This window comes from Mastomys coucha, unplaced genomic scaffold, assembly GCF_008632895.1.
Source record: "Mastomys coucha isolate ucsf_1 unplaced genomic scaffold, UCSF_Mcou_1 pScaffold3, whole genome shotgun sequence".
Lineage (NCBI taxonomy): Eukaryota > Metazoa > Chordata > Mammalia > Rodentia > Muridae > Mastomys > Mastomys coucha.
Genome location: NW_022196909.1, coordinates 57848739 through 57872832, shown reverse-complemented (window position 1 = coordinate 57872832; position 24094 = coordinate 57848739). Strand labels below are relative to the sequence as shown.

Sequence of the window (24094 nt, the reverse complement as noted above, 5' to 3'; positions counted from 1 at the left end):
CCTGCATGCTTGTTTCTTAAATTGAGTTTGAACAAACTATATTATTCAGTCCTGTATCTACTTCACCTTTTTTGTCTTTAAAAAGAAAACCTTATTGACAATAAATTCAACATATTAATTCAACATGTTTTGATTAGTGCATATATAGCCAAGCCACCATTATCGTCAAGATACTGAATGTATATGTCATCTCCCTGGGGAATTCACCACTCAACTCTACCCTAAAATGACTGACCTACTTTATTGTGAACCATCTTGCTTGACTAGGGTTCAGGACAAATAGAATTATGCAGTGCTCTCTAGGGTGGGGGTTGGGTTATTCAGACAGATATTCTAGTAACTGTATAGCACTATCTTATTGGTGTTTTTATTTTCCCTAATGCTGGAGATATTGGGGTGGGGGTGCCATTGACAAAACTTGTATGAAGAATGTATGATACTTCTTAGCTCACTTTGTAATTGATACCATTTCTATTTAATTTGGGATAAAGAAGGCAGAGTCGAACCACTGAAGTCACCTATTGGGGTTTTTAAAAAGATTTATTTCATGTATGAATGTTTTGCCTGTATGTATGTCTACGCGTCACATGTATATATTGTGCTCATAGAAGTCAGAAGAGGGCAGCAGATCCCCTGGAACAGATAGTTGTGATCCACCACGTGGGTGCTGGGAATTGAGTCCAGGTCTTGTGCAAGAGCAAGTGCTCTTAGCCACTGAGCCATCTCTCCAGCCGCAAAGTAACCAGTTTTATCCTTGGACTCCCAAGTCACAAAGTCTCATCTGATTCTGTGCGTGTCTTCACTGCCTGCCATGTAGCTCTGAATGACCTGTTGCTCAAAGAAAAATTTACCCTTGATTGTGACTCGTGGCTTTATTCGGTTGATAAAAACTGGGTTAATGTGATATCACTGGACGAATCTCCAGTATGAGTATGAGAAAATGCATACATGCCTAAAGAGGGAAAAAGATAAGGTTAAGTCATTGCTGGGAGTCTTGATTTTAGTATAAAATAAAATGACAAAAAGACTATGGGATGTATTTCATCTGGAGCTCGTTCTAGGTGATGTTCAAGAAAACCACAGAACATGCTTGGTTAAGAGGGCAATCCTTTATGAACACCACGGAAGCTTGCATTTGTCAACCATCTACCCCTGGAGATGAGAAACACTATGTTCTTCAGTTACTGTTGGGAAGTAAGATAACACAGAGTTCAACTCAGTGCATGGTTTGCAGGAAAGAGCCCCCAAAGTTGTGTTGTCTGTCTTTTCCTCTAACTGACAGGGAATAAATGTCTAGAAAGGTGGTGCTCTAAGCACTGTCGGGTTGGAGGCAGTGAAAACAGGAAGCAAGAGGCTGGGGTAGGTACAGTTTCCAACACTCTAACTGTACTTGGAATTTAAGCATTCTTTGTCATTTTGAGAACCTATTCATTGTTTTGAGAAATTCATCCATATATATAATGTATTTTGAGCAAATCCTGCTCATTCTCCTCCTCCAATTTGTCCCAGTCTTCCATTTTTCCCTACCAGTTTCATGTGATCTGTTTTAAGATCCACTGAGTTCATTGGCTACTCTCTGTATGTACAGGGTTATAGGGCCATCCACTGCACATAGGTAGTGTGACAATTTAAACGAGAATGTCCTCCTTAGACACAGACATTTGAATACTTGGTCCCTCAGCTGGTGGTACTGTAGGGGGAAGATTAGGTGTGGGCTGATGGGAAGAAGTGTCACTGAAGGTGGGCTTTGAGAATTTCAAGACTCAAGCCATTTCTAGTTCACCATCTCTGTTTCCCAATCATGATTCAAAATGTGAGCCCTTAGCATCCAGTTCCTGCCACCTAATGTCTTCTCTCTAACATCATGGACTCTAACTCTCTTTAACCATAAGCCCAAATAAGCTCTTTCTTCTGTAATTTGCCTTGGTCATGATATCGTGTCACAGAAGTAGAAAAGTAGCAAAAAGATGTGGTTTCAGGAACCACAACTCCAAGAAAAATTGACTTTTCCTCCAAATCATTATTGGCTCATAGTTCTTCTGCTAGGGATGAGAGGTCATAAACCCTTTCCCTGTCTATGTTGGAAGTTTAGCTGTAATGATTTTTGTGCAGGTTTTATGTATGCAGTAACAACCACTATGAGTTTATGTGTGCAATAACCCCACCATGTCCAGCAAACACTGTTTTGTGGTAGGTATCTACTATACCCGATTCTTACAATCTTTCTGTCCTGTCTCCCATGACGATCCCCGAGCTTTGAGAGGAGGAGGGGGGTGTAATTTAGATGTCTCAATCAGAACTAAGTACTCCGCAGCTATAATTTAAATAGTTTTGATGAGAATATAAAATGAATGTAAAATTGGACTGGAACTATTAAGTATGACTACAATTTAACTGGATCACAATATGTCTCTTCTACTTCTTTCTCCATGTTTCCCTCTTCCTCCAAGAGTACTGTTGCTCTGTGATGTTTACATTTCCAGTAGCTGTCAATATGTGAATGCAGGAGGGAACAGTACTTTCTCAACGTTGTGAAGTGTCACACCTCCCTCCCCCAGGTTAGTTTAGGAAATAATAGGTGTTCATCATTGACCATAAGTATACCTTCACTGTCCTCAGCTCAGCAGCTGGTATAAGAGGGATGACTCCCCAGTAAGGATGTAGCTAGGGCTGGTATCCCACACTCCATAAACCAGGGCCTTAATGATCAGTGTTATAGGGGTGTGTGTGTGTGTCTGTGCGTGTGTATGTGTGTGTGTGTGTGTGTATGTGAGTATACATGTGTGGTGTGTGTGTTTGAATGTGTGTCTGTGTGTGAGAGAGACTATATATGTGGTGTGTGTGTGAATGTGTGGTGTGTGTGTATGTGTGTGTGAGTATATGTGTGGTGTGTGGGTGTGTGTCTGTGTGTATGTGTGTGTCTGTGTGTCTGTGTGTATCTATAAACACCAGATCCTCAGCATTGCTTTATCATCCCTGAACATAATCCAGAGAAGCTCAGATGATGCACAGCCAGCTGGTACTGTCATCTTTTGATAATTATTATTGGATTCTCTTCATATTCATAATCTCCCATCTTACTTTTTTTACATTCTTTGGCTGTATTGTAACTCACCTCTGTGCTGTAGTATGTTGAAAGGCCTTAAGCATTTAGGCTTGGTAACTATATCTGAGGAGTTTTGCTGTATAAAAGAACACCAAAATAGTTTATGTTAGGTAGCTGGTTGGAAATCTGCTTGGCCCTCGTTTATAATCAGTTTGGGAATACTACTTCCTGTATTCCTGGTAGTGCAGTAATTTAAGGAATCGCAATTAAGAAGGAAAAAAAAAGCATTACAATTATTAGTCTCCCTTCATCCCCCAAGAGTTTCTCTATGGTTAGCTTTGACTGTCCTCAAACTCACTCTGTAGACCAGGCTGGCCTGGAACTCACAGAGATTCACCTGTCTCTCTGCATCCTGAGTGCTGAGATTAAAGGCAAAGCCTACCACTACCCAGCCAAAATTTTATATATCTATATATCTATACCTATATGCCTATACCTATACATCATATACATACACATATACATACATATATAACATACATATATATCTAGAGAGAAAGAGAGACAGACAGACAGACAGAGAGAGAAAGAGAGAGAGGGAGAAAGAGAGAGAGAGAGAAAGAGAGAGAGAGAGAGAGAGAGAGAGAGAGAGAGAGAGAGAGAGAGAGAGAAGAGATAGCTACAGATGAAACCAAGGAGAAAGTGGAGGTAGCCTTATTTTGGCTCATCAAGGGAGAATATTTCCCCTTAGGAAAGCACAGGTAGTTTTACAGATTTATTTCAGTTTTTCTATGACTCTTTTTAATCTCCTCTATTGCATGTTTTCAATGTTTGGTATTGTTGTTTTGGTTGAGTTTGGTTTTTGAAACAGGGTCTCAGTGCAGCTCTGGCTAGCCTGGAACACACCGAGATCTTCCTGCCTCTGCCTCGTGTGTGCTGGGATAGCATTAAGGACATGCCGTACCACACCCAGTTGCTTCGTGATCAAAGAGCGGAATTTAAGTTGTGTCTCTGACTGTGGGTGAAATTGTTGCTTTATGGAAAATCAGAACATAAATTTGGGCTTGCCAGTCACTTTGTAATCTTTCTTTTTACCTTTTACAATCCTTGGATAAGAAAAAGTGCAGCTGGAAACATTCTGTAACAATACAAAGTCTGCCTTCGTATGTAAGCTGGCACAGTGGTCCCTTTGGCTGCTGTATGTCCTTCCCCCTCAAATGATTAAGCCCTACATTATGGTCTCTCTGGCCATGGTCTATTCTTACCCTGTTAGACTATTTTCTTCAACAATGGTCTCTCTGTCTACTGTCTACCCTCACCCCACAAGAGCAAGGTCCTCCATAGTGATCTCTCCTGCCATTCACCACTCTCATGCTTCAGGGTGCCTTGTATTATCCCTTGATAAAGCCTCCTTGTCTTCACCATTTCATCTCATGATGCTCAATGTCACTAAACAACCTTTTATTCTGTGTTCATAATCTATGATCCTCTTTTAAAAATATAGAATACTTGTTCAATTATTCCTTTTGTTAAAGTATGCCTGAGTTTATTTCCAAAGGTATTTGGTGTTTCTGTATCTTTACAACTTCTGGTAACAAACTGGAAAGTGGTTTTGAGGGAAACACTATCCCTTTTCATGGCCATGTTTTTACTTCCTTAATTTATACATTTGCCACTAGAAGAACTGAACAAAACTAATATTCATTGTAAAGTATAATAGGCCCTGGTACAGCATTGCCTTACTTTTGTACAACTTAGCATTCTATAAATAATCAACTGCAAGTTGGTATAAAGATTATGGAGATTATAATAATTTAGAAACTGAATCATGAGGCAGGAGAGATAGTTCAGCAGATGAGAACACATGCTGTTCTCCTAGAGAAACTGGGATCAGTTCCCAGAACCCACAAGTTGGCTCACACCGATCTGTAACTGCCCACTTCTGGGTTTTGTGAGCATCAGGCATCACACACTGTGTATACATACATGTAGTCAAGACACTCATACACGTGCAATAAAAATAAATAACTATTTTTTAAAAAAATAAACCTGAAGCTGGACATGGTGGTACATGTCTTTAGTTCCAGCACTCGAGAAGCAAAGGCAAGTGGGTCTATGTGAGTTCAAGACCAGCTTGGCCTACAAAGCAAGTTTCAGGTCAGCCAGGGCTTCATACTTTCTCCAAAAGTAGATAGGTAGACAGACAGACAGACAGACAGACAGACAGACAGATAGATAGATAGATAGATGATAGATAGAACAGACAAATAGATAGATTGAACTTAGTCATTAAACTGAAATAAAATGTTTCAAGCAAAGAACAAGCAATTAGGAAATGTATTAAAATACTTGACATTCTTTTCTAATTGTTAATACTTATTCACTCATATTGAGAGTTTTTCTTTGCTAGACAGTGTTCAGGTGTTAGGAATATTAGAAGACACAATTTCCATTTCCATTCTCATTCCTCATGACACAGAAGCTAAACCAAGGAAGGCACAGATCAGGCAATGACGATGTCCCAAGCAATCCATGCATGGTTAGAGTAGATGGTCCTTGCTGAAAATGCTATTGGCTTCTTCCTCTATCCCTTCTACCATAGATCATATTTTCAATTTCCTTTCATAGATCCCTGCCTCATCATCCCTTTGCCCCTTCTCAATAATGAATTTTCAGCATCATGATTCTAACCTATATCTGTTGCTCATTTCCCTTAGTCAGACTTATGTGTCATGAAAACAGGCCACTCTTGCCATCTTAATTTTGATTATGAACCTGTCTCCTGGGGAATCTTCTTGCTTCCCATATCTTCATTCATTTGTTTCCAAAATCCCAAAATTTTAACAAGTCCATAGCTTTTGGCTTTGTTTTTATACCTTGCCCCCTTCCTTTCTTATAGACAAGTTCCTGGATAGGAGCACTGATCTTACCTCTTCTTGTCTTCAATTATGTATACATGTATGTAGCAGTGCATATGTGCACAAGCATGAAATGCTCATGGAAGCCAGACAATACACTGAACAATCGGAGTTGGAGTTGGAGACTTCTGTGAACCACCGATATGGGGGCTGGGACTAAATTGGGTTCTCTGTAAGAACAGTAGGAGACCTTTACCCCCGAACCATTTTTCCAGCCCTTATCTCCTCTTTACTTTTTAATAATCAATCCATAAGCTGTGTACTTGGCTTTTTTTTTTCATTCTAATTACCTCAGCAAGTGGAGAGAAAGAGAGGGAGGGAGGGAGAGAGGGAGGGAAGGAAGGAGAGACTGACAGAGGCAGAGACAGAGACAGACAGCTACAGTGTTGGTTGGTTCTGATTATTGGCTTGACATCCAGAATCCCCTGGGAAGAGTCTCAACGAAGAGTTGTCTTCCTTAGACTGACACAAAGGAATGGCTGTGTGGGATAATCTTCATTATATTAATTGTTGTGGCATCATTCGATGGTCAGTTTGTTGTTCTGAACTGTGCAGGGAAAGGTGAGATGACCACAAGCTTATGTAAATATTTTCTCTCTCTCTCTCTCTCTCTCTCTCTCTCTCTCTCTCTCTCTCTCTCTCTCTCTCTCTCTCCTCTCTCTTTCTCTCTCTCTCACTCTCTATCACTCATGCTCTCTCTTCCTTCTCTCCTCCCTCTCTCCCTCTGTGTGTTCTGTGTATGTGTGTCTGTCTACTCTGCCTCTCTGTCCTGTCTCTCTCTATATATCTCTCTGTATCTTGTTCTGACTTTCTGTCTTTCTCTGTCTCTCTCTGTCTCTCTCTCTGTCTCTGCCTCTCTGTCTCGCTGTCTCCTCCCCAACTCAGACTTCTGCCATCTTGATTTCAATGTAGCAAATGATCTGGAAGGGAGGGCCAGGCTAGCCCTTTCTTCTCTACGTTGCCCTTTTCCTTAATCACAGAAACAGGAAGTGAAACTGGGACAATCATTTAGCCAGACAATGAAAAAAAATTAATTTTTACCACCCGGTTTGAATTAAAATGGGGAGGGGCCATGGATGCAGAAGAAACAGGCCTTAGGTGGCCATCACTGTTCAGTGACCTCCTTCACATCTGAAGAGGACTAACATGACATGTCAGAAACAGGAAGAAATGCTGCCGGGCACTTGAGCCTTTGCTTCTGTTTTATTTCAGGGACATGTTTTCTGTCTTTGATTTTCAATGAGGAAAACCCAGCCTTCCTGTTTTGAAGGGCAGGGGGTGCTCGGCCTCATTTTATTATTCACTGACATGTAATCTTTTCTGTAACATTCTCCTTTTCCTGAGACTATACAATAACTTTAGATTCATACCTTCTGATCCCAAGGATTTGAGTTCAAGACATAATATTTAAACCACAAAATGGAGGAACTTCTCTGAGCCACCATGGAACTTACAGCCAATGCTATACAAGTCAAAGTACAGTGACCAAGATGGGCTCCTGTTCCTTACATTCATAGCAACGTTTTCCAAGAAGACATGAAGACCAAAGAAGCCCAATGATGATTTCCTCATTGACTTGTGCTTTATTTTATTTTATTTTATTTTATTTTATTTTATTTTATTTTATTTTGTGTATATGTGTGGAGATACCACATATGTATGGATGCCCACAATGGCCAAAAGAGTTTGTCAGGCCTACTGGGGCTGGAATTACAGATGGTTATGAGGTGACTAAGGTGGTTGCTGGGGACTGAACTTAAGACCTTGGGAAGAACAGCAAGTGCTCTGAATCACCTCCCCTGCCCATTATTTTGTTTTTATTGCTTTTGTTTCATTTTATATTGCCCAAGATAGGCCAAATTCCTTATGTTTCAGGATCCAGCCTCAAAATCCTGATCTTCTTGCCTACATCTCCCTAAACACTAGAATTAAAATTGCTATCGTACTTACTGTTCTATTGCAGTGAAGAGACACCATGACCAAGGCAATTTTTATAAAGGAAAACATTTCATTGTGGACTTGCTTATAGTTTTAGAGGGTTCGTACATTTTCATCATGACAGAGGGCCTGGAAGCAGCCAGATAAGCACAATGCTAGAGAAATAGCTGAGAGCTATATCCTGATCCACAGGCAAAGATAGATAGATAGATAGATAGATAGATAGATAGATAGATAGATAGATAGATAGATAGATAGACAGATAGGCAGGCAGACAGACAGACAAACAGGGCCATGAGATTTTGAAGCCTACCCCCAGAGACACACCTCCTCTAACAAGATTGCACATAATCCTTCTAATCCATTCAAAGAGTTCCACTCCCTAGTGACTAGTGAGCCTCTGAGGGCCATTCTTATTCAAGCCACCACACTTATTTATTTTAATAACCTACTGTTTCTTTTATTTAAATAAGACCCTAAACACCCATCTAAGTTTGCATATACTTAAGTGGGCTGGCTTTTTATCGAATACAGATACCTCTATTTAGCATTCTTTCTGAAAAGTCCTCCATGTACTATTGAAAGGCAAAAATTTAAGCTAACATTCAAAGTAGAAAATGTATGTGTGTGTGGTGTGCTATAGCACACTGTCCCCACGGGCACTTTTGTAGAAGGAATGGAACAGAAACATCCCCCCAGCCCCACCCCAATGCCATCCTGCCTATGCAAATTCCTCAGTTTCTGGAATACAGACCAAATTCTGAGACTATCAGGGACCAAAATAAATAGTGTTGTTCCGAGTCATCTACTCACAGTAAACAAGGCAGTAAATTTGGGGTGGGAGAGAAGCAGATGTGGGAAGAGAAAAGAGTCCCCTGCCCTACTGGCTTAGAATCAAAGACTATTATGAATAAAGTTATGAATGACATTTACAGGCCCTGTATATACTAAGAATTCCTTTAACTTTTTTAGCTGTTTTTATCTCACCTAAATAATGCATCTCAAAAACTGTCTTACCATGTTATTTGCTAAAAAAGAAAAACTCACCAAATTTTTAAATTCTTTAATGTAACTCCAAAGTCACAAAAATTGTACACTTACCTATTGCTAAGGTACTACAATGTGACTCACTTGAGAAGCTGCCCTACTGTGTGTAACTATCCTCTTCTGGCTCCCCCCACCCTCTCTTAAAGCCCATGCTTAAATCTGCCTTAACATGTTTTCTTACTAGACTCTAATCCTGCCTCATACTGACTCACCTTGAGGTTCTTTTCTGCTTTCTGTGTCAGGCATGTCAGCAGAATACACAGCAGAAGCTGTCTCTGAACGCACTGGCCCGCGACCAGTGGAAGGTGGCAGCACAGAGCTGCATCGCCAGCAAGCCTGACACAGCATCATAGATCTTTTGGGCTTCCAGTGCACATATGCATTTGCCCAAGCCCTCCTTGCTCTATAGTTCTTGCTTTGGCTATCAACCCGAGCCAGGCACCATGCCAAGTAATGATGATGGGAAACAAGGACCCTCCATAAACAAGCTTGCCACAGATGACATACAGGGACAAAATACAAAACTGGTACTTCATGCATAGGAGTTGAAGGTCATTACCTTTGATGTTTGCTTCCACGAGCTTAATGGAGTCAACTTGTTGGACAGAAGTTGCCGCATCTGTTAGGAGCATAGAAAAAGTGGTAGAGAGAGAAAAATGATCAGGTATCAACATTCTAAGGAGAAGCATCCTTCGAATCGGCTGCTTAGCAACATCACTCCTAGGCCATTAGCATAAATATCTGATTAACTGTTCTCTCTTCCTAGAAGTAAAACTGGAACTGAACAGGAAGCAAGGGTATTAAACAAATGTTGTAATCCATGAGCATCTAGCAGTAATTGCTTGGGTAAAGTTTATCAGAGAAGGAAAGGGTTTCCTAACCATGTGTCTGGTAGGAACATGGTGAACATGAAAATGGGTGTTAATATATGGCAAGTGAGCTAGCAATACAATCTTTTCTATTTTTAATATTTACTTACTTATTTTCTGTATGTGAGTGTTTTCTCTCCTACGTATATGTCTATACACTATGTGTGCTACTGGTGCCCAGGTGTCAAAAGAGACATCTGGTCCCCTGGAATAGGAGTTACAGATGATTGTAAGTCACCGGGTGTGTGCTGGGAACCAAAGCCAGAGCCCCTGCAAGGGGATCCAGCCCCGATAATTAAATCTTTTTATCTTCTTGCTAAAATATCAATTACTGCCTTTATCTCTTGACATAATTACTTGCTGCTTGGGAGGAAAGATGGGACATGGTTCTTTGCAACTTTTTTCTATTTATCTCTCAGTAAAACTAATAGTCTTTCATTGGGAATTTTATTTAACATGAGAAACTACTTAGCAGCCACTAGCCTGGAAATGGAAATGTGAGGATCATATTCTTTCTGTATATTTTAAATAAATGGACAAGGAATTCAAGGCACAAAATAGAATTCATTCCCTTAGAGAGCAAATTAGAAAGCAATTTTGCTTGCTTGCTTGTTTGTTTGCTTGCTTGCTTGCTTGCCAGCCTGTCTGCCTGTTTCTTTGTTTGCTTGCTTGCTTTTGAAACAGAGCCTTGGAGCTATAGCTGGTCTAGAACTCTCTGTGTACTACAAGATGGCCTGGAACTTGTAATCCTCCTGCTTCAGCCTTCTGATGATGTGATGTTCACTTCATTGTGGTTGCATCTAGATGGCTTCATCAGCAGGGATCACTTAGTTTCCTTCTGAATGAGTCTGCCTTTTGTCAAATTTTATTACCTACGTGCCCATTATGTATGTAACAAAGGTCTTGGAATAAAGGGTAAGTCTTTATGCTTGCATTATGGAAGGGAGAAGTGAATATACACATACCTTGTTATCCAGGAGAATTCCAAAACAGAAGATGAAAAATCCCTTTGACAAGAACCAAAAGCAAAGAATAAATTGTGTGTACATTGTATTGCGTTTTCTTTTCCAGAGAAGAAATTACCTATATATTGTATGATACAATTCTATCACAATGTTATGACACCTAGTGCTCTAATGCTGATTTCCACACTCCTCAACCCCGCATGGGAGATAAGGCCTCATTCTATAACCCAGGCTAGCCTGAGACTTGTTAAATAGGCCAGGCCAGCCTCAAACTTGCAATTCTCCTGCTTCTACCCAATGAATGCTAAGGTCACAGGCATGTTCTATATGCTCAACTTGAACTTGTTTTCCTGCCTGTCTTTCTGCTGGAGTATAGGCTTCTAGAAGGCAAGAACAGTGTGAACTCAACCCTGCCTGGCACATCACAAAGTGCTCACAGATTGTATTTCACGAATGTGTTAATGAATAAGTGACTGAATGAAGTTGTAAACTCATGTGGAAATTTATTCTCTGTTGTGGTATCATTCAAAGCCCCATATAGCACCCAATGGCTACAGTACCTTAGCCTTTCTTTCAACCAGGTATTTAATAAGCCTCCGTCATGTACCTGAGATGACAGCAGATACTGAGGTTTTAGCATCCAAGAGCCAGGATGAAGAAAGTGGACTCCACAAGTAACCTTCTACTCAAGTGTGTCTCTTGGAAAATTTTGGCTAAGACAAATAGATTGCTACTCACAAGCTTGCCCTTCCTAGAGCTCTCAAGACTTGTCTCCATTCAATGCATGGTCTCCATGATGACATTTATATTACCACCTGTCCATTTACTGCTATGTATACTGGCTCAATGCCTTTAAGAAATTCTAAACCTTTTCTGGGTACGAGGTACTGTGTCAGGTGCTAAATTATATCTTGTAATCCTCAAAAATTGCTCCATAAGTGTTCCTGTGATCCCTGCTCATCAGCTGGGAAAACTGATGGAGAGATTAAGCACACAGTTGGTATTTGAGAAAAACACACTTGACTCAAGAATCCAAAAGTGAGGCTACTGTTCCCATGACTCACTGCCCCAGGTGATCTGGCTTTATCTGCAATAAACCATGATGGGAGACTTCTGCCAGATACATCAAAACCTAACAATTGGCTTCTCCATTTATTCTGAACACTTTCTGACTACCAAATACAAAAGCCATCCTTAATACTAAGGATCAGCAAGCTGTGCATATTTGTGTGTGTGTGTGTGTGTGTCTGTCTGTCTGTCTACAGGATATTGCGAGTCTTTTGGGTTTTTTTAAAATACATAATATTGAGCCAGAGAAATGGCTCTGTGGTTAAAAGCATTGACTGCTCTCCTAGAGGTCCTGAGTTCAATTCCCAACAACCACATGGTGGCTCAGAACCATCTGTAATAGGATCTGGTACGTCAGAAGACAGCTACAGTGCGCTCATATACATAAAATAAATAAATAAATCTTTGCTTTAAAAAAGATAAATAAATAAAATAAAATAAAATACATATCTGTTTCGGCTCCCCTGCTATTGTAGAGGAAAGAGCCATGGACCACCCTATGTACATTAATGTGCATGGTCGTGTTCCAGGAAACTTTTATTTACAAAATCTTACTATTGGTGTCAGGTTGACAGCCCCTGATTGTTAAATTCCAGGGACTTGCTTTGTATCAGTCAAGGTCAGCAAAGCACTCGAGTTATTTCTCTTCCTCTGCTTCATCAGAAATCTGTATAAGAGAATGTGGAATGAGTCAACCACAAGAGAGATGAAGAAGTGGTGATTATGTGAATGCTGTTGGATTTGAGCTCCACAGTGCATTACTGGGAATGTCTAGAATTCTCTTTCAGTATGATGTAAACTTCTGGGGAAAAAGGATGGGTGTGTCTTCTCGTTGTCTCGATGCACTTTGTGTTATAAACTTGTTGGAGCCAAGGAAATGAAGCCATCTTCATCCACAAACCCTAGTTCTCTGTACTTATTCCAGTGACAAGAGTATGCAATACATATGTTTATTGTTCTTACCTGAAAAGCATTGAGTAAAGCAAAAAGAACATGCCAAGCAGGTTCCTGGCTGTCCGCCATTGTTCCTATGCCAAAGCCCCAGGTCAGCCCTAGCAGTGGGGTCAGCACGAGGAGGCTCCTTCCAATGCGGATGGCAGTGGCTTTGTCATCCTGATTCACTCTTTCTCCAACCGCTGGCCTCCAGAGCTTCCTAAGGACCAGCAGCACCACCACCAAGTTCACAGCCACAATAGTCAACGCGGGAACAACGAATGCCAAGAGAGGTTTGCTCTTGTCAGACCAGTTAAGCCAACACACATCGTTCCTTCTGTAACTATTGCTAGGTTGGGTGACAGCAAGGGTGATAATGGATATAAGGAGAGGGCACCCATAGCCTAGGCAGAAGCCAATAGCCACCATGGTAGTCACAGCCATGTGATGAAACACGAGGATGATTCGATACGCTAGCAGGATGCCCAGCGCGAGCATCCAGAAGAACGCGGCAAGGTAGAAGAAGTGGGTAAAGAACACAGCAGCCACACAGACTCCAGAAGGGCTCACAGAGGTGCCCATAGTGGCAGCAACGATAAACCAAACATCAGCAATTAGGAGTGACAGGGCGATGTTCACCAGGCAAATGTTTCGTGTGTAGGAGGTTTGGCTTCTCTTGGTCTGTTTCCAAAACAGAGACTCAATGATCAGGCATAAGATGAGACTTGCAATGGAGATGCCCAGCCCTATGTACGTGATCCATTTTACTACAGGGACAACTGAAGAGGGAACAGAGGGTGACATTAGCATGGAGAAGGAGGTCAGATGACTACATCGGCACAGTACTGTGTCTGGAGTTTCATTAACTAGTTGGCAGCCCGCATTGCTCCATTGCAACTGGCTAAAATCCCAAAACACACAGTGAGGCTGGCTCAGGTTTCCATTTATTTTGGAAAAGTTCAGGAAAATTTCACTGACGGAAGAGTTCGGAATAAGTGTGGCTATCACAGGACCATTGACCCGTGCATTTCCTCTCTGGGTAACTGGTAGAATGTTCCCAAAGGTCATTGAGGCCATGCTGATAACAGTCTTTGGATGCGATTTCTGGAATTGACCTGGTTCAATAAACACGTGACCCCGGATAGGCAGAGGGGCATTTGGTTGTTTCATTTCGATCTGATAGTTGTAGCCCTGTGTGCTCTGGATTTGGGTCACTGGAATCCCTTTCCAGACAATGAATTTTCCAGAAAAATTAAGAGGCAGAGCCATGGAAGGGATGAGAGTGCTGATGTTTTCCAAGGTCTCTAGTAGTTGGGAGCTGGCGTCCTTTGCGTTTTGTAATAAAATTGTCCAGTTCGTTATGGAGGCTGAATCCAGGATATGATCAGCTATGTTGATAACATTCTGAAACATAAAAAAAAAAAAAACAGTCACTTAGGTCTTCTCAGACAGGAGAGCCAAGTGTGGAAAGTAGCTCATGTTAAGTATAGGGAAAATGGTCATAGATGGTGAGTTGATGATCATGTTAAAACTCATAATTACATTCAGTTCTGTCATTCAATATAATATGGGTTTGGGTAAAGAAACTTGGGTCAATATAGCCACTCAAATAAGTTTGGCAGTCCCTCAGAAAATTGGACATAGTACTATCTGAGAACCCAGCAATACCACTCCTGGGCCCATACCCAGAAGATGCTCCAACATATAATAAGGACACATGCTCCACTATGTTCATAGCAGCCTTGTTTATGATAGCCAGAAACTGGAAAGAACCCAGATGTTCCTCAACAGAAGAATGGATACAGAAAATGTGGTACATTTACACAATGGAGTACTACTCAGCTATTAAAAACAATAAATTTATGAAATTCTTAGCAAATGAATGGAACTAGAAAATATCATCCTGAGTGAGGTAACCCAATCACAAAAGAGCACACATGGTATGCATTCACTGATAAATGGATATTAGCCCAGAAGCTCAGAATACTCAAGATACAATTCACAGACCACATGAAGCTCAAGAAGAAGAAAGACCAAAGTGTGGATACTTCAGTCCTTCTTAGAAGCAGGAACAAAATACCCATGGAAGGAGCTGCAGAGAAAAAGTGTGGAGTAGAGACTGATGGAAGGCCATCCAGTGAGTGCCCCACCTGGGGATCCATCCCATACACAGTCACCAAGCCCAGACACTATTGTGGATGCCAACAAGTGCTTGCTGACAGGAGCCTGAAATAGCTGTCTCTTGAGAGGCTGTGCCAGTGTCTGACAAATACAGAGATGGATGCTCGCAGCCAATCATTGGACTGAGCACAAGGTCCCCAGTGGAGGAGCTAGAGAAAGGACCCAAGGAGCTGAAGGGTTTTGCAGCCCCATAGGAGGAACAACAATATGAACTAACTAGTACCCTCAGAGCTCCCAGGGACTAAAAACCACCAACCGAAGAGTACACATGGAAGGACCCTTGGCCCCAGCCACATAGGTAGCAGAGGATGGCCTGGTCGGTCATCAATGGGAGGAGAGGCCCTTGGTCCTGTGAAGTCTCGATGCCCTAGTGTAGGTGAATGCCAGGGCCAGGAAGCAGGAGAGGGTAGGTTGGTGAGCAGGGGGAGAGGGAAGAGAATAGGGGCTTTGGGGGTGGGGAGCAGGAAAAGGGATACCATTTGAAATACAAATAATGAAAATATCTAATAAAAAAAGAGTTGAGGTATCAATGAATAAAAATGACTTATATTAAGTAAAGGTTACTACATGACAACCAAAAAGAAAAAAGAAACTTGGCTCAAGATGGTTGGGTATCTCAGTGGGTAAAGGTGCCTGCTCCAGTCCTGGTGACCTGAGTTCGATTCCCAGAACCCACTCGATTGAAGGAGACAGCCAATTACCACAGACTGTCCACTGGTCTCCCCTACGTATGCTGTGGAATGTGTGCAGCCACTCCTCCCCCCCCCAACACATACACTAAATAAAACGGCTTTTTTTCTAAGTTGGATTTAGAGTGATCACTCCAAGTCATCTGCAATCACAGTGAGGTTTTACTTCAGTGTGGATGAATAAGCATCCCATAATACACAGGCATGCATTCCTTTGACTCTGAGATGGGAACGGTGAATATATTACAGCTCCAGGACAGAAGCATGATGTTCAACAACTTCCCCATTTTGTTTCCTTAGCTAACATTAGGATTTGTTTTATCTTATTCTACTTTACTTTATTTTATTATGATCTCTTAGAAGGGCCTACTTTTCTAATGAGAGACAGAAATGGGGTGAGTCCTGATGGCAAGATAGGTGGAGAGGAAGTGGAAGGCGTAGAGGAAGGGGAAATAATTAGAAATCAGTGTATGAACGACAACAAATATTTTCAATTTAAAAAAAAAAAAAGAACTTGTAAATTCATGCCATGGATGTGTCAATTTTAATTTATGGGCTTTTATTGTTGCTTACTGTGTATGAATATTCAATAGTGATCTTTAAGAACAGTGTGGTTTTGAATTGCTAGCTGGAAAGGTAGCTCAGAAGATGAGAGAATTTACTGCTCTTTAAGAGGACCCAAGTTTGGCCTCAGAGTCACAATCTTCCTCCCTCAGCCTCTCAAGTGGTAGATTATAGACCTATGCTACCAGGCTTAGCACTGCCAATCTTTTTGAAAATATATATCTATTCATAAAATATATCCTGATTACTGGTTCCCCTCCCCCAGTCTCAGGCAACCTCTGCTCCCAGCCAAATCCACGGCCTTTATTTCTCTCATTAGAAACAAGCAGCCATCTAAGTAACAATACTAAAATAAAGATAAAAATAAAAGCAAACAAAGCAGAATAGTACAAAACAAACAAGCAAATAAATAAAAGGAAAAACAAGAAAAAATCACAAGGAACGCATGCAGACACATTTGCACACACATTTGCACACATAGACATTCTATAAAACCACAAAATGGGAAGCCATGATATATGTCCAAAGGACCTGTAAGAAGAAACAAGAAAGGCCTGATAAAGCATTATGAGACAAAGAACCTCCAAAAATTCCACTGAGTTCATTTTCTGTTGGTCATTTCTAGTGTAGGGCCTGGGGCCTGCCCTTAAGAATGGTTTGTGTCCTCAGTGAGACTCTGTTGAAGAAAGCATCTTAGTTCCTTTAGTAGTAGCATATAGTGACCAAATATTAGCATGTCATTTTAAGTCAAAATTTAAATATCTAAACTGACCCAGCCAAGTGAAAGAAGTTCTTAATTGTTCACTGTATATAATGAATGCATAGGATCAACAGTCTAAGTTGAAATCTCCCCATGAATAGGTTGCTTGTGAAGGTCCAGGCTTAAAAGAAGTGTAAGCTTTTGCACTATTGAACATGGGCATTTATGTTTCTTCTCTTCCCAGACCTCAAATTTAGTATTGAACTTCGGGTGAAACACTTGCCAGGTCAACACTCTATTACCGAAGTACACCCCCAGTGAAGTTCTTTACATACTATGTAGTTCATTATATGCTTTGAGTTCATTTTATACTATGGAAAAGCCAATAAAACTCACACGGGGACTGTTACATGGCTTCTCTGTTTTTATCAAGAGATTCCCCATCATTTTAGTACACTTCCTACAAGATGTACCATTTGAAATTCAGCCTTCAATCTGGGTGGAGTGGTACATGCCTGTACTCCCAGCATGCAGAAGGCTAAACCGGGATGCTTTGGAGGAGTTCAAAGCTATTCTGGCCATTGTATGGCATGCCAGGCCAGCCAGAGCTACATTGTCAGACCCAGTCTCAAAAGAGCTTTAAAATAAGTTATAAAGTGAGCCTTTCAAGTGCAGAAAATCATACCGTCAGTGTCAAATTGGACACAGTCAAAGAGTTTGCCAGTGACAGGGACGAAATGTTGCTCAGCAGTGACACCACCGAGCCCAGGTTCCCGACTGTGGTGGATGGGCTGTGCAGAATGATGGTGGAAAGATTTTGCACCAAAGATGCCACACCTGCCTCTGTGATCTTGCCTGCAATCATACTGAGCTCCTAAAAACAAAAATTAATATGAATGATTAGGTTCTAAGGGGAAAAGCAGAAATGCTTGCACATCATTAGACTTAAATCAGATGTCTTAGCTACAGAGCAAACGGTGGAGCATTTCAGGGGTAGCTTATACAGCAGTGGGAATAACAGCTGTGGTTCAGTGATCTTATATTCTAGACACCATGCTTAGTACACAATAGGAACTTGTTGATTGAGTGTCTTAAGCATTCTTTGAAGCAGCCGTGTTATTTGATATTTTAGCACCAAGGAAGCTGAATCATGAAAATACTGTCTGAAAGGCGTTTCCAAATACATCATAATCTCAATCAATACAGAGAAACATGATCAGCAAGATGTGGTGACTTTGCAAGAAGTGCTCAGCTAGATGTGGTTCTGCTGCTACCGAGCTCTGCCAGTAGTAATTCTGAACTTCCTGTACAGGGTGAAAAGATAGATGGAAACAAGCCATTTTGATTTCTGGGCTTGAGTCAATCCCCACCATGGCACTGGGTTTAGAACCTCATGCCTCCCTCTCAGCCCCCATCTGCTTCTGTTACGCTAGGGTAACTTAGAAAGCAGTGAGCAGGAGTGTTTGCATTCATCAACACAAGTTGGCCCAGGATCCTGGATCCCCCCAACCTCCTTGCTCTTTTTAGCTGACTGTACTGCTCTCTGCCTGCCCTCACATCGTGGGATCAACTAATTCCACCTATCACTATGTTAAGAACTGGGACAAAGAAGGAGAGAGAAAGTCTAGACTCCAGTGGGTACCTGCTCCTTCCTCACAGATGAGAACACAGAAGGCAGAAAGGGAGAAGCAGCTGTTCCATGGTGCTTTGACAGGTAGCCCTCTTTGGGGCTCTCTGCTGTGGGTGGGGAGGCCTCTGGCTGGGATGGAAGCTCCACTCAACATGAAAGTCTGATATACAAGCAGCATCTGAGCCAGTCTGGAAGACTTTTCCCCTGTGATCTGAATTCTCCTGTGCTTGACCAGTTATCTCCTCTCTTTTCTCTTCCTTCTTTCTTTTCTTTTATTTTCTTTTCTTTCATTTTCTTTTCTCTCATTTCTCTCTCTCTCTCTCTCTCTCTTTCTCTCTCTCTCTCTCTTTTTCTTTCAGTTTTTCTTTATTTTTCATACAAAACCATAACATTGGACTAGGAATCAAATGACTGTTTTTAGATCAATGTTATTGTTACCAGATGGACCACTAGCTGCTTGGTTTTTTTGTTTCCTGAGTGTGTGTCTGTGTATATACATACATATATATATACATATACATATACATGTACGTGCACATGTACATACATGTACATATATGTAGTTATGTGGTTGGTAGATCAGATAACTTCTAAAATCTATTGAATGGGTCACCCATGTCCAACTACTCACTATTCCGATTGAATATATTTATATATTCTCACTTATATTATATTCTCAATTATATTACTTCCCTTTAATTTTCAACTCCAAGTCTTCTTGGATTTCCAAGTCCCCCTTAGTTGGTGCTTTAGCATCTATCATATCTTATAGCATTGAGTGACTTGGCTAAGACAAAGCCATTTTCTGACTCTGTCAGTCATGCTTACAATCTCTGGTTAACTAAAACCCAACAGAACCTTCATACTTTTGCATTCTGTTCAAAGATATCAATAGTCACCTTTGGCCCTCTACCTAGCCAGAATCTCTAGGAGATGTTCACTGTAAAATTCAAACTTCCTACCAAAAAAATAAAATAAAAGTGTCACCTTCTTCAGTTCTTCCAGCTGAGAGAGCACACAGGATTCCCTGGTGATGTGCCACCCAGAGGACTGGCACCTGACTGTCATGCTTCCTGCAAAGCCACTGCTGCAGGGTAGAGTATATTCATCATTCTCAGACCCAAATCCAAAGGAGATGCTGTTACACTGAGCTGAAAAATAACAGATACAGGGGAAAAATGACTCTAGAACATTCCAGCACTCTACAAAAACATGCAGTGTTTAAGTGCTTTAGAAGTTATATTTCCAGGTTTAAAACCCAGGCAAAGTTTGGGAGCTGATGCCCAAGAGCACCTTCAGACCTCCTTCTTCCTGATGCCTCTTACTTAAGATGACTTCTCCTTCCAGGGATCTCACCAACGCCAGAAACTTTGTTCCTACGGGACTATCAGGTTCGGTATTAAGTGAACACAAGGCAGGATGTAATCACTTACGAAAATACTAGAAGGCAAGCGACAGCTCTGTGGGTTAAACACCCACCATGCAAGCATGAGTATCAAGAGTTCAGAATCTCAGAACCTACATGAATGCCAAGTGGGCACAGTAGCCCACCTGAAATCCCACCAGCATTCAGGAGATAGAAACAGGACATTGTCAGATCAAGCTGGCTAGCCAAAGTTACTGGAAATGATGAGCTCCAGGGTCAGCAGGAGACCCTGCCTTGATCTATAAAGTGGAAAGCAATGGAGGAAGATGCCCAACATCAACCGTGAGCCAAAACCACGCACATATGTGTACCCACAGAAGCAAAGCACAGCCGAGTCACTTCCATCACAGGCTGTAGTGAGGTCAGCACCTCCAGATGCTTAACTGAGTATCAGTTAAGTATCTGAGTATCAGATCTCCAAGTAGTAACAGTCTTAGAGTCAGCTGGGGTTGAGTCTGTCCAGTAATGAGAGGAAAATGGCCAGCTTCCAGCAAAAGTGTGTTAAAACAGTTCTCTTGGAACTCCAACTTCTGAGGACACTGTGTGTGACTAATGAGACTGAAGCAAAGATGGGAGGCCAGCATTACCTTTCCCGAACACTCGAAAAGAGCCATATTTGACTGGAAACTGCCTTCTCAGGGCCACCTGTGCCTTTTCAGCCTCCTGTTCAATGGCAGAGAGGAGTTCAGCAGGGCTAGTGGAGCCAGTCACTTCATAGCCAACAACGATGCTTCCCTTTCTGCAGTAAGGATGTGGGAAGAAAGAGATTCACTGAACCTTCATTTAGTCTCTCAGGGCAAATCTGGAAATGCATGGCTTGTAGTCCATAGGAAAGAAGCAAGCAGATCTGCTGCATACCTTTGTGGCGCTAAGGAATACAGGCAACACACCCACACACAATACCTGTGCATGTGTGTGAGCACACACATACATATTTATACACATAAATACATAAACACATGCATGCACGCATACATTTTCGATCATACATGCACATGTACATATTCATTTGCATGCACAGGCATGCCCATATGCATCCTTGCACACGTGTATACATATGTCCACACACATTTCTAAATGTTAAATGTCATGAGAGACAGGCAGGCAGTGACAAGCATAGAAGGAGGAAGTAAAGTTCTCACACTCTATATGGCTTCATGGACAAAGTTTCTCCATGACAAACATCCCTGGTTTTTGAAACAGGTCCTTATAATGATGCATGGAATGGTTAGAGTTACCATTGCTGTGACCAAACATTAAACACCATGACCAAAAGAAACTTGGGAAAGAGTTCCCTTTTGCTCACCCTTCAAGGTAACAGTCTATCACTAAGGGAACTTCAGTTTATCAGGGCAGGAACTCAAACAGGGCAAGAATCTGGAAGTAAGAACTGAAGCCCAAGCCATGGAAGAATGGGGTTAACTGGCTTGTTCTCCAGCTTCCTCAGCCTGCTTCCTTACAACACCCAGGGCCACCTGCCCAGGGATGGCACCACCCATAATGGGATGGGTCCCACATCAATCAGTAATTAAGAAAATGCACTCCAGGCTTGTGTACAAGCAAATCTTCTCAACTAAAAGTCCCTCATCCTAAATAGGTCTCTAGCTTGTGTCAAGTTAGGTCTCTAGCTTGTGTCAAGTTGATGTAAAACTAGCCAGCATAGGTGACAAGGGGAGGATCAGTGATGAGGGGCTTATGGGATAGCACACAAGCATCTGCAAATGTTCTGGGTCAAGCAGTGAGTTTGAGAAATTTAAAGGCCAGAGTGACTGGTCCTAGGGGAGAGAGGATGGTAGGAAGTAATGCAGGGGAGGTATACAAGTGGAAAGACATAAATAAAGAAAGCATGAAGGTAAGCTAAGAAAGTGGTTTGCTTTGAAGAAACTGGATAACCACTTATGTGGAAACACTTAGATTGAGGTCATATTTAATGAGGTTGTTAGGGAAGCAGATTTGGGATGTACAAGAAAGAAATGAGTCAAGAACTTCAAAGAATGGAAGCAAGGTTTGTACATTTACATGGTGGAATACTGCTAGACACTAAAAAGGTGGGACTCACAGCTACTGAGAAAAATAAAATGAACTTCGAATACTTCATGCTGAGTGATAGAAACCAACCCGCGTAATAAAACAAACAAACAAAAACTGACATTCTATTTATACGACATTCTCAAGCAGGTTAAACCAACCTAGGGAGGTAGAAATCAGACCCAGTGGCTGCTTCTGGTGGAGAGTGGGGAAGTAGCCCTGGACATTGGCTAGGAAGGAACTGGAGGAAGAGGGGGTACTGGAAATGGTCTGCCTGGGTGGGATGAGCTGTATGCTGTTGGTCAGATCTGATGGAGTTGTATACTGAGGCTCTATGTACAGCATGATGCATTCGTTACAGCTCAGAACATGACTGAGAGCAGAGTGTGGCTCAAGGTTTGAGTCCAGCAACTGGAAGACCAGGTAAGAAGGTGGTTGGCCAGGAGTGGTTGGGCTGAGGGAACAGGGGATACACATGTGTTTAGCATGCCCACAGGAAGAGCAAGCAGAGAAGTCAGGTTGGTGGCACATCCAGTGACACAGTTGGGAACCACAGGAATACAGTTGGTGCCTGAGGCATGAGAGCACACATGTACAGGAGTTGAAATTAGCCCTCTGGTTGATCCATGAGATCAGCTTCGTGTTACCCTTACTCTTTGGTTTTGTGGGATTTTTTTGTTTTTTGTTTTTGTTTTTGTTTTGGTTTTGGTTTTTTGTTTGTTTGTTTGTTTGTTTGTTTTGAGACAGGGTTTCTCTGTGTAGCCCTGGCTGTCTTGGAACTCACTCTGTAGACCAGGCTGGCATCAAACTCAGAAATCCACCTGCCTCTGCCTCCCAAGTGCTGGGATTAAAGGCGTGCGCCACCACCGCCCAGCTTGTGTTTTTCACTATGGAAGCCAGCAGCAATCTTCCTGTCCTAAAGTTTCCTAAATGTGGTGATTATATGTGTAAACCCACCATGCCAAGTCATTCCTGTCTTAGTGTTATATTCTCTTCAATTAAAAAAGATTTTTTTACATGCTTTAAAATAAAGTATGAAATAAAAAATTTTAAATGTTTATTTTTTTTATCAGCTATACAAGTGTGTTGGGGCAGGGGTACATACACATGAGGTGGGGGGATCAGAAGAGGGTATAAGATACCCCAGGTGGTGGAGTTACAGATGGTTGTAAACCACCTGATATGGGTGCTGGGAACGAAGCTCAAGTATTCTAGCAGACCCGTATGTATCCTTTCCAGCTGAGCCATTTCGCCAGCCTTGCAGCTGCTCACATTGAAGTGGGAGGAGTAGAGGGAGGGGAAACTATAATCAGATATACTGTATAAGACTCTACTTTCAATTTAAACAAAAGGAATTGAGACACAGAGAAAAGCAAGATTAGGAGAATGAGAACTTCGAAAGCTCCTAAGTGCAAACTCTTGGTGCTCTTGCCTTGATGTCCCACCCCCCATACCGCTTGTCTACTATTTTCCTACTGGTTGTTTATTTTATTTTGAGACAAGATCTCCCTGTGTAACCCAGGCTATCCTTGTATTCACTTTGCACTCTAGGTCATTCATGAAATAGTAGCAATCTTCCTGCCTCAACATCCCAACCACTAGGATTCCAAGCTTGCACCATCACGCCTTTTCAGCTTTTGGGTGTAAAAGTCATTGGGATTGGATCTCAACTTCATCTAAGTGTTCACTGGCAGAAAAGACATAAAAAGAAAATGATACATGATACAGGTTTGCTAGAAGATGGAAGCAGTGTTCTCTGTGTTAGATTTTAAAGAAAAGTATTCCTGTGGGACATTCTAAATGACTTTATGGAATAGGAATATATTTATAGCAAATGTTGTTGAAAATTCCCCATGACTGGTTTGAAGTGAACCATGGAAAAAATAATGAGTCACGTTCCTTGACCTCTGAGCTACTTCCCCCAGCAAGTGACCCATAAGTAGCTGACAGTGGAGGCATGCATGCTCAATTCCAAATAACTTTCAATTGAATCATAAACAAAAGGCTAATTTACTAAATATCCCTGTATTTGCTGTAGACAATGACCTCTGAGTTTTGAATCACAGTCTATACTTGATACCTGCCTGTGCAG

General features: G+C 41.6%; 1 protein-coding gene across 5 annotated transcripts in view; it reads right to left on the bottom strand.

The window, feature by feature from the left end:
- Positions 1–322: 322 nt before the first annotated feature.
- The window catches only part of Adgrf1 (adhesion G protein-coupled receptor F1), an 87922-nt gene continuing 64150 nt past the window's right edge, over positions 323–24094 (bottom strand). For 4 of the 5 annotated variants that reach the window (XM_031348224.1, XM_031348223.1, XM_031348222.1 and 1 more), the window contains 8 exons: positions 20562–20713; positions 19536–19699; positions 17604–17792; positions 12815–14188; positions 10784–10825; positions 9509–9568; positions 3116–3182; positions 425–952 (listed from right to left, as the gene is read on the bottom strand). In XM_031348224.1, coding sequence (XP_031204084.1) covers positions 873–952; positions 3116–3182; positions 9509–9568; positions 10784–10825; positions 12815–14188; positions 17604–17792; positions 19536–19699; positions 20562–20713 — 2128 coding nt within the window. In that variant the 3' untranslated portion in view covers positions 425–872. Of the gene's footprint in view, positions 953–3115; positions 3183–9508; positions 9569–10783; positions 10826–12814; positions 14189–17603; positions 17793–19535; positions 19700–20561; positions 20714–24094 lie in introns of all 5 variants that reach the window. The other variant, XM_031348220.1, reaches the window with a different exon arrangement.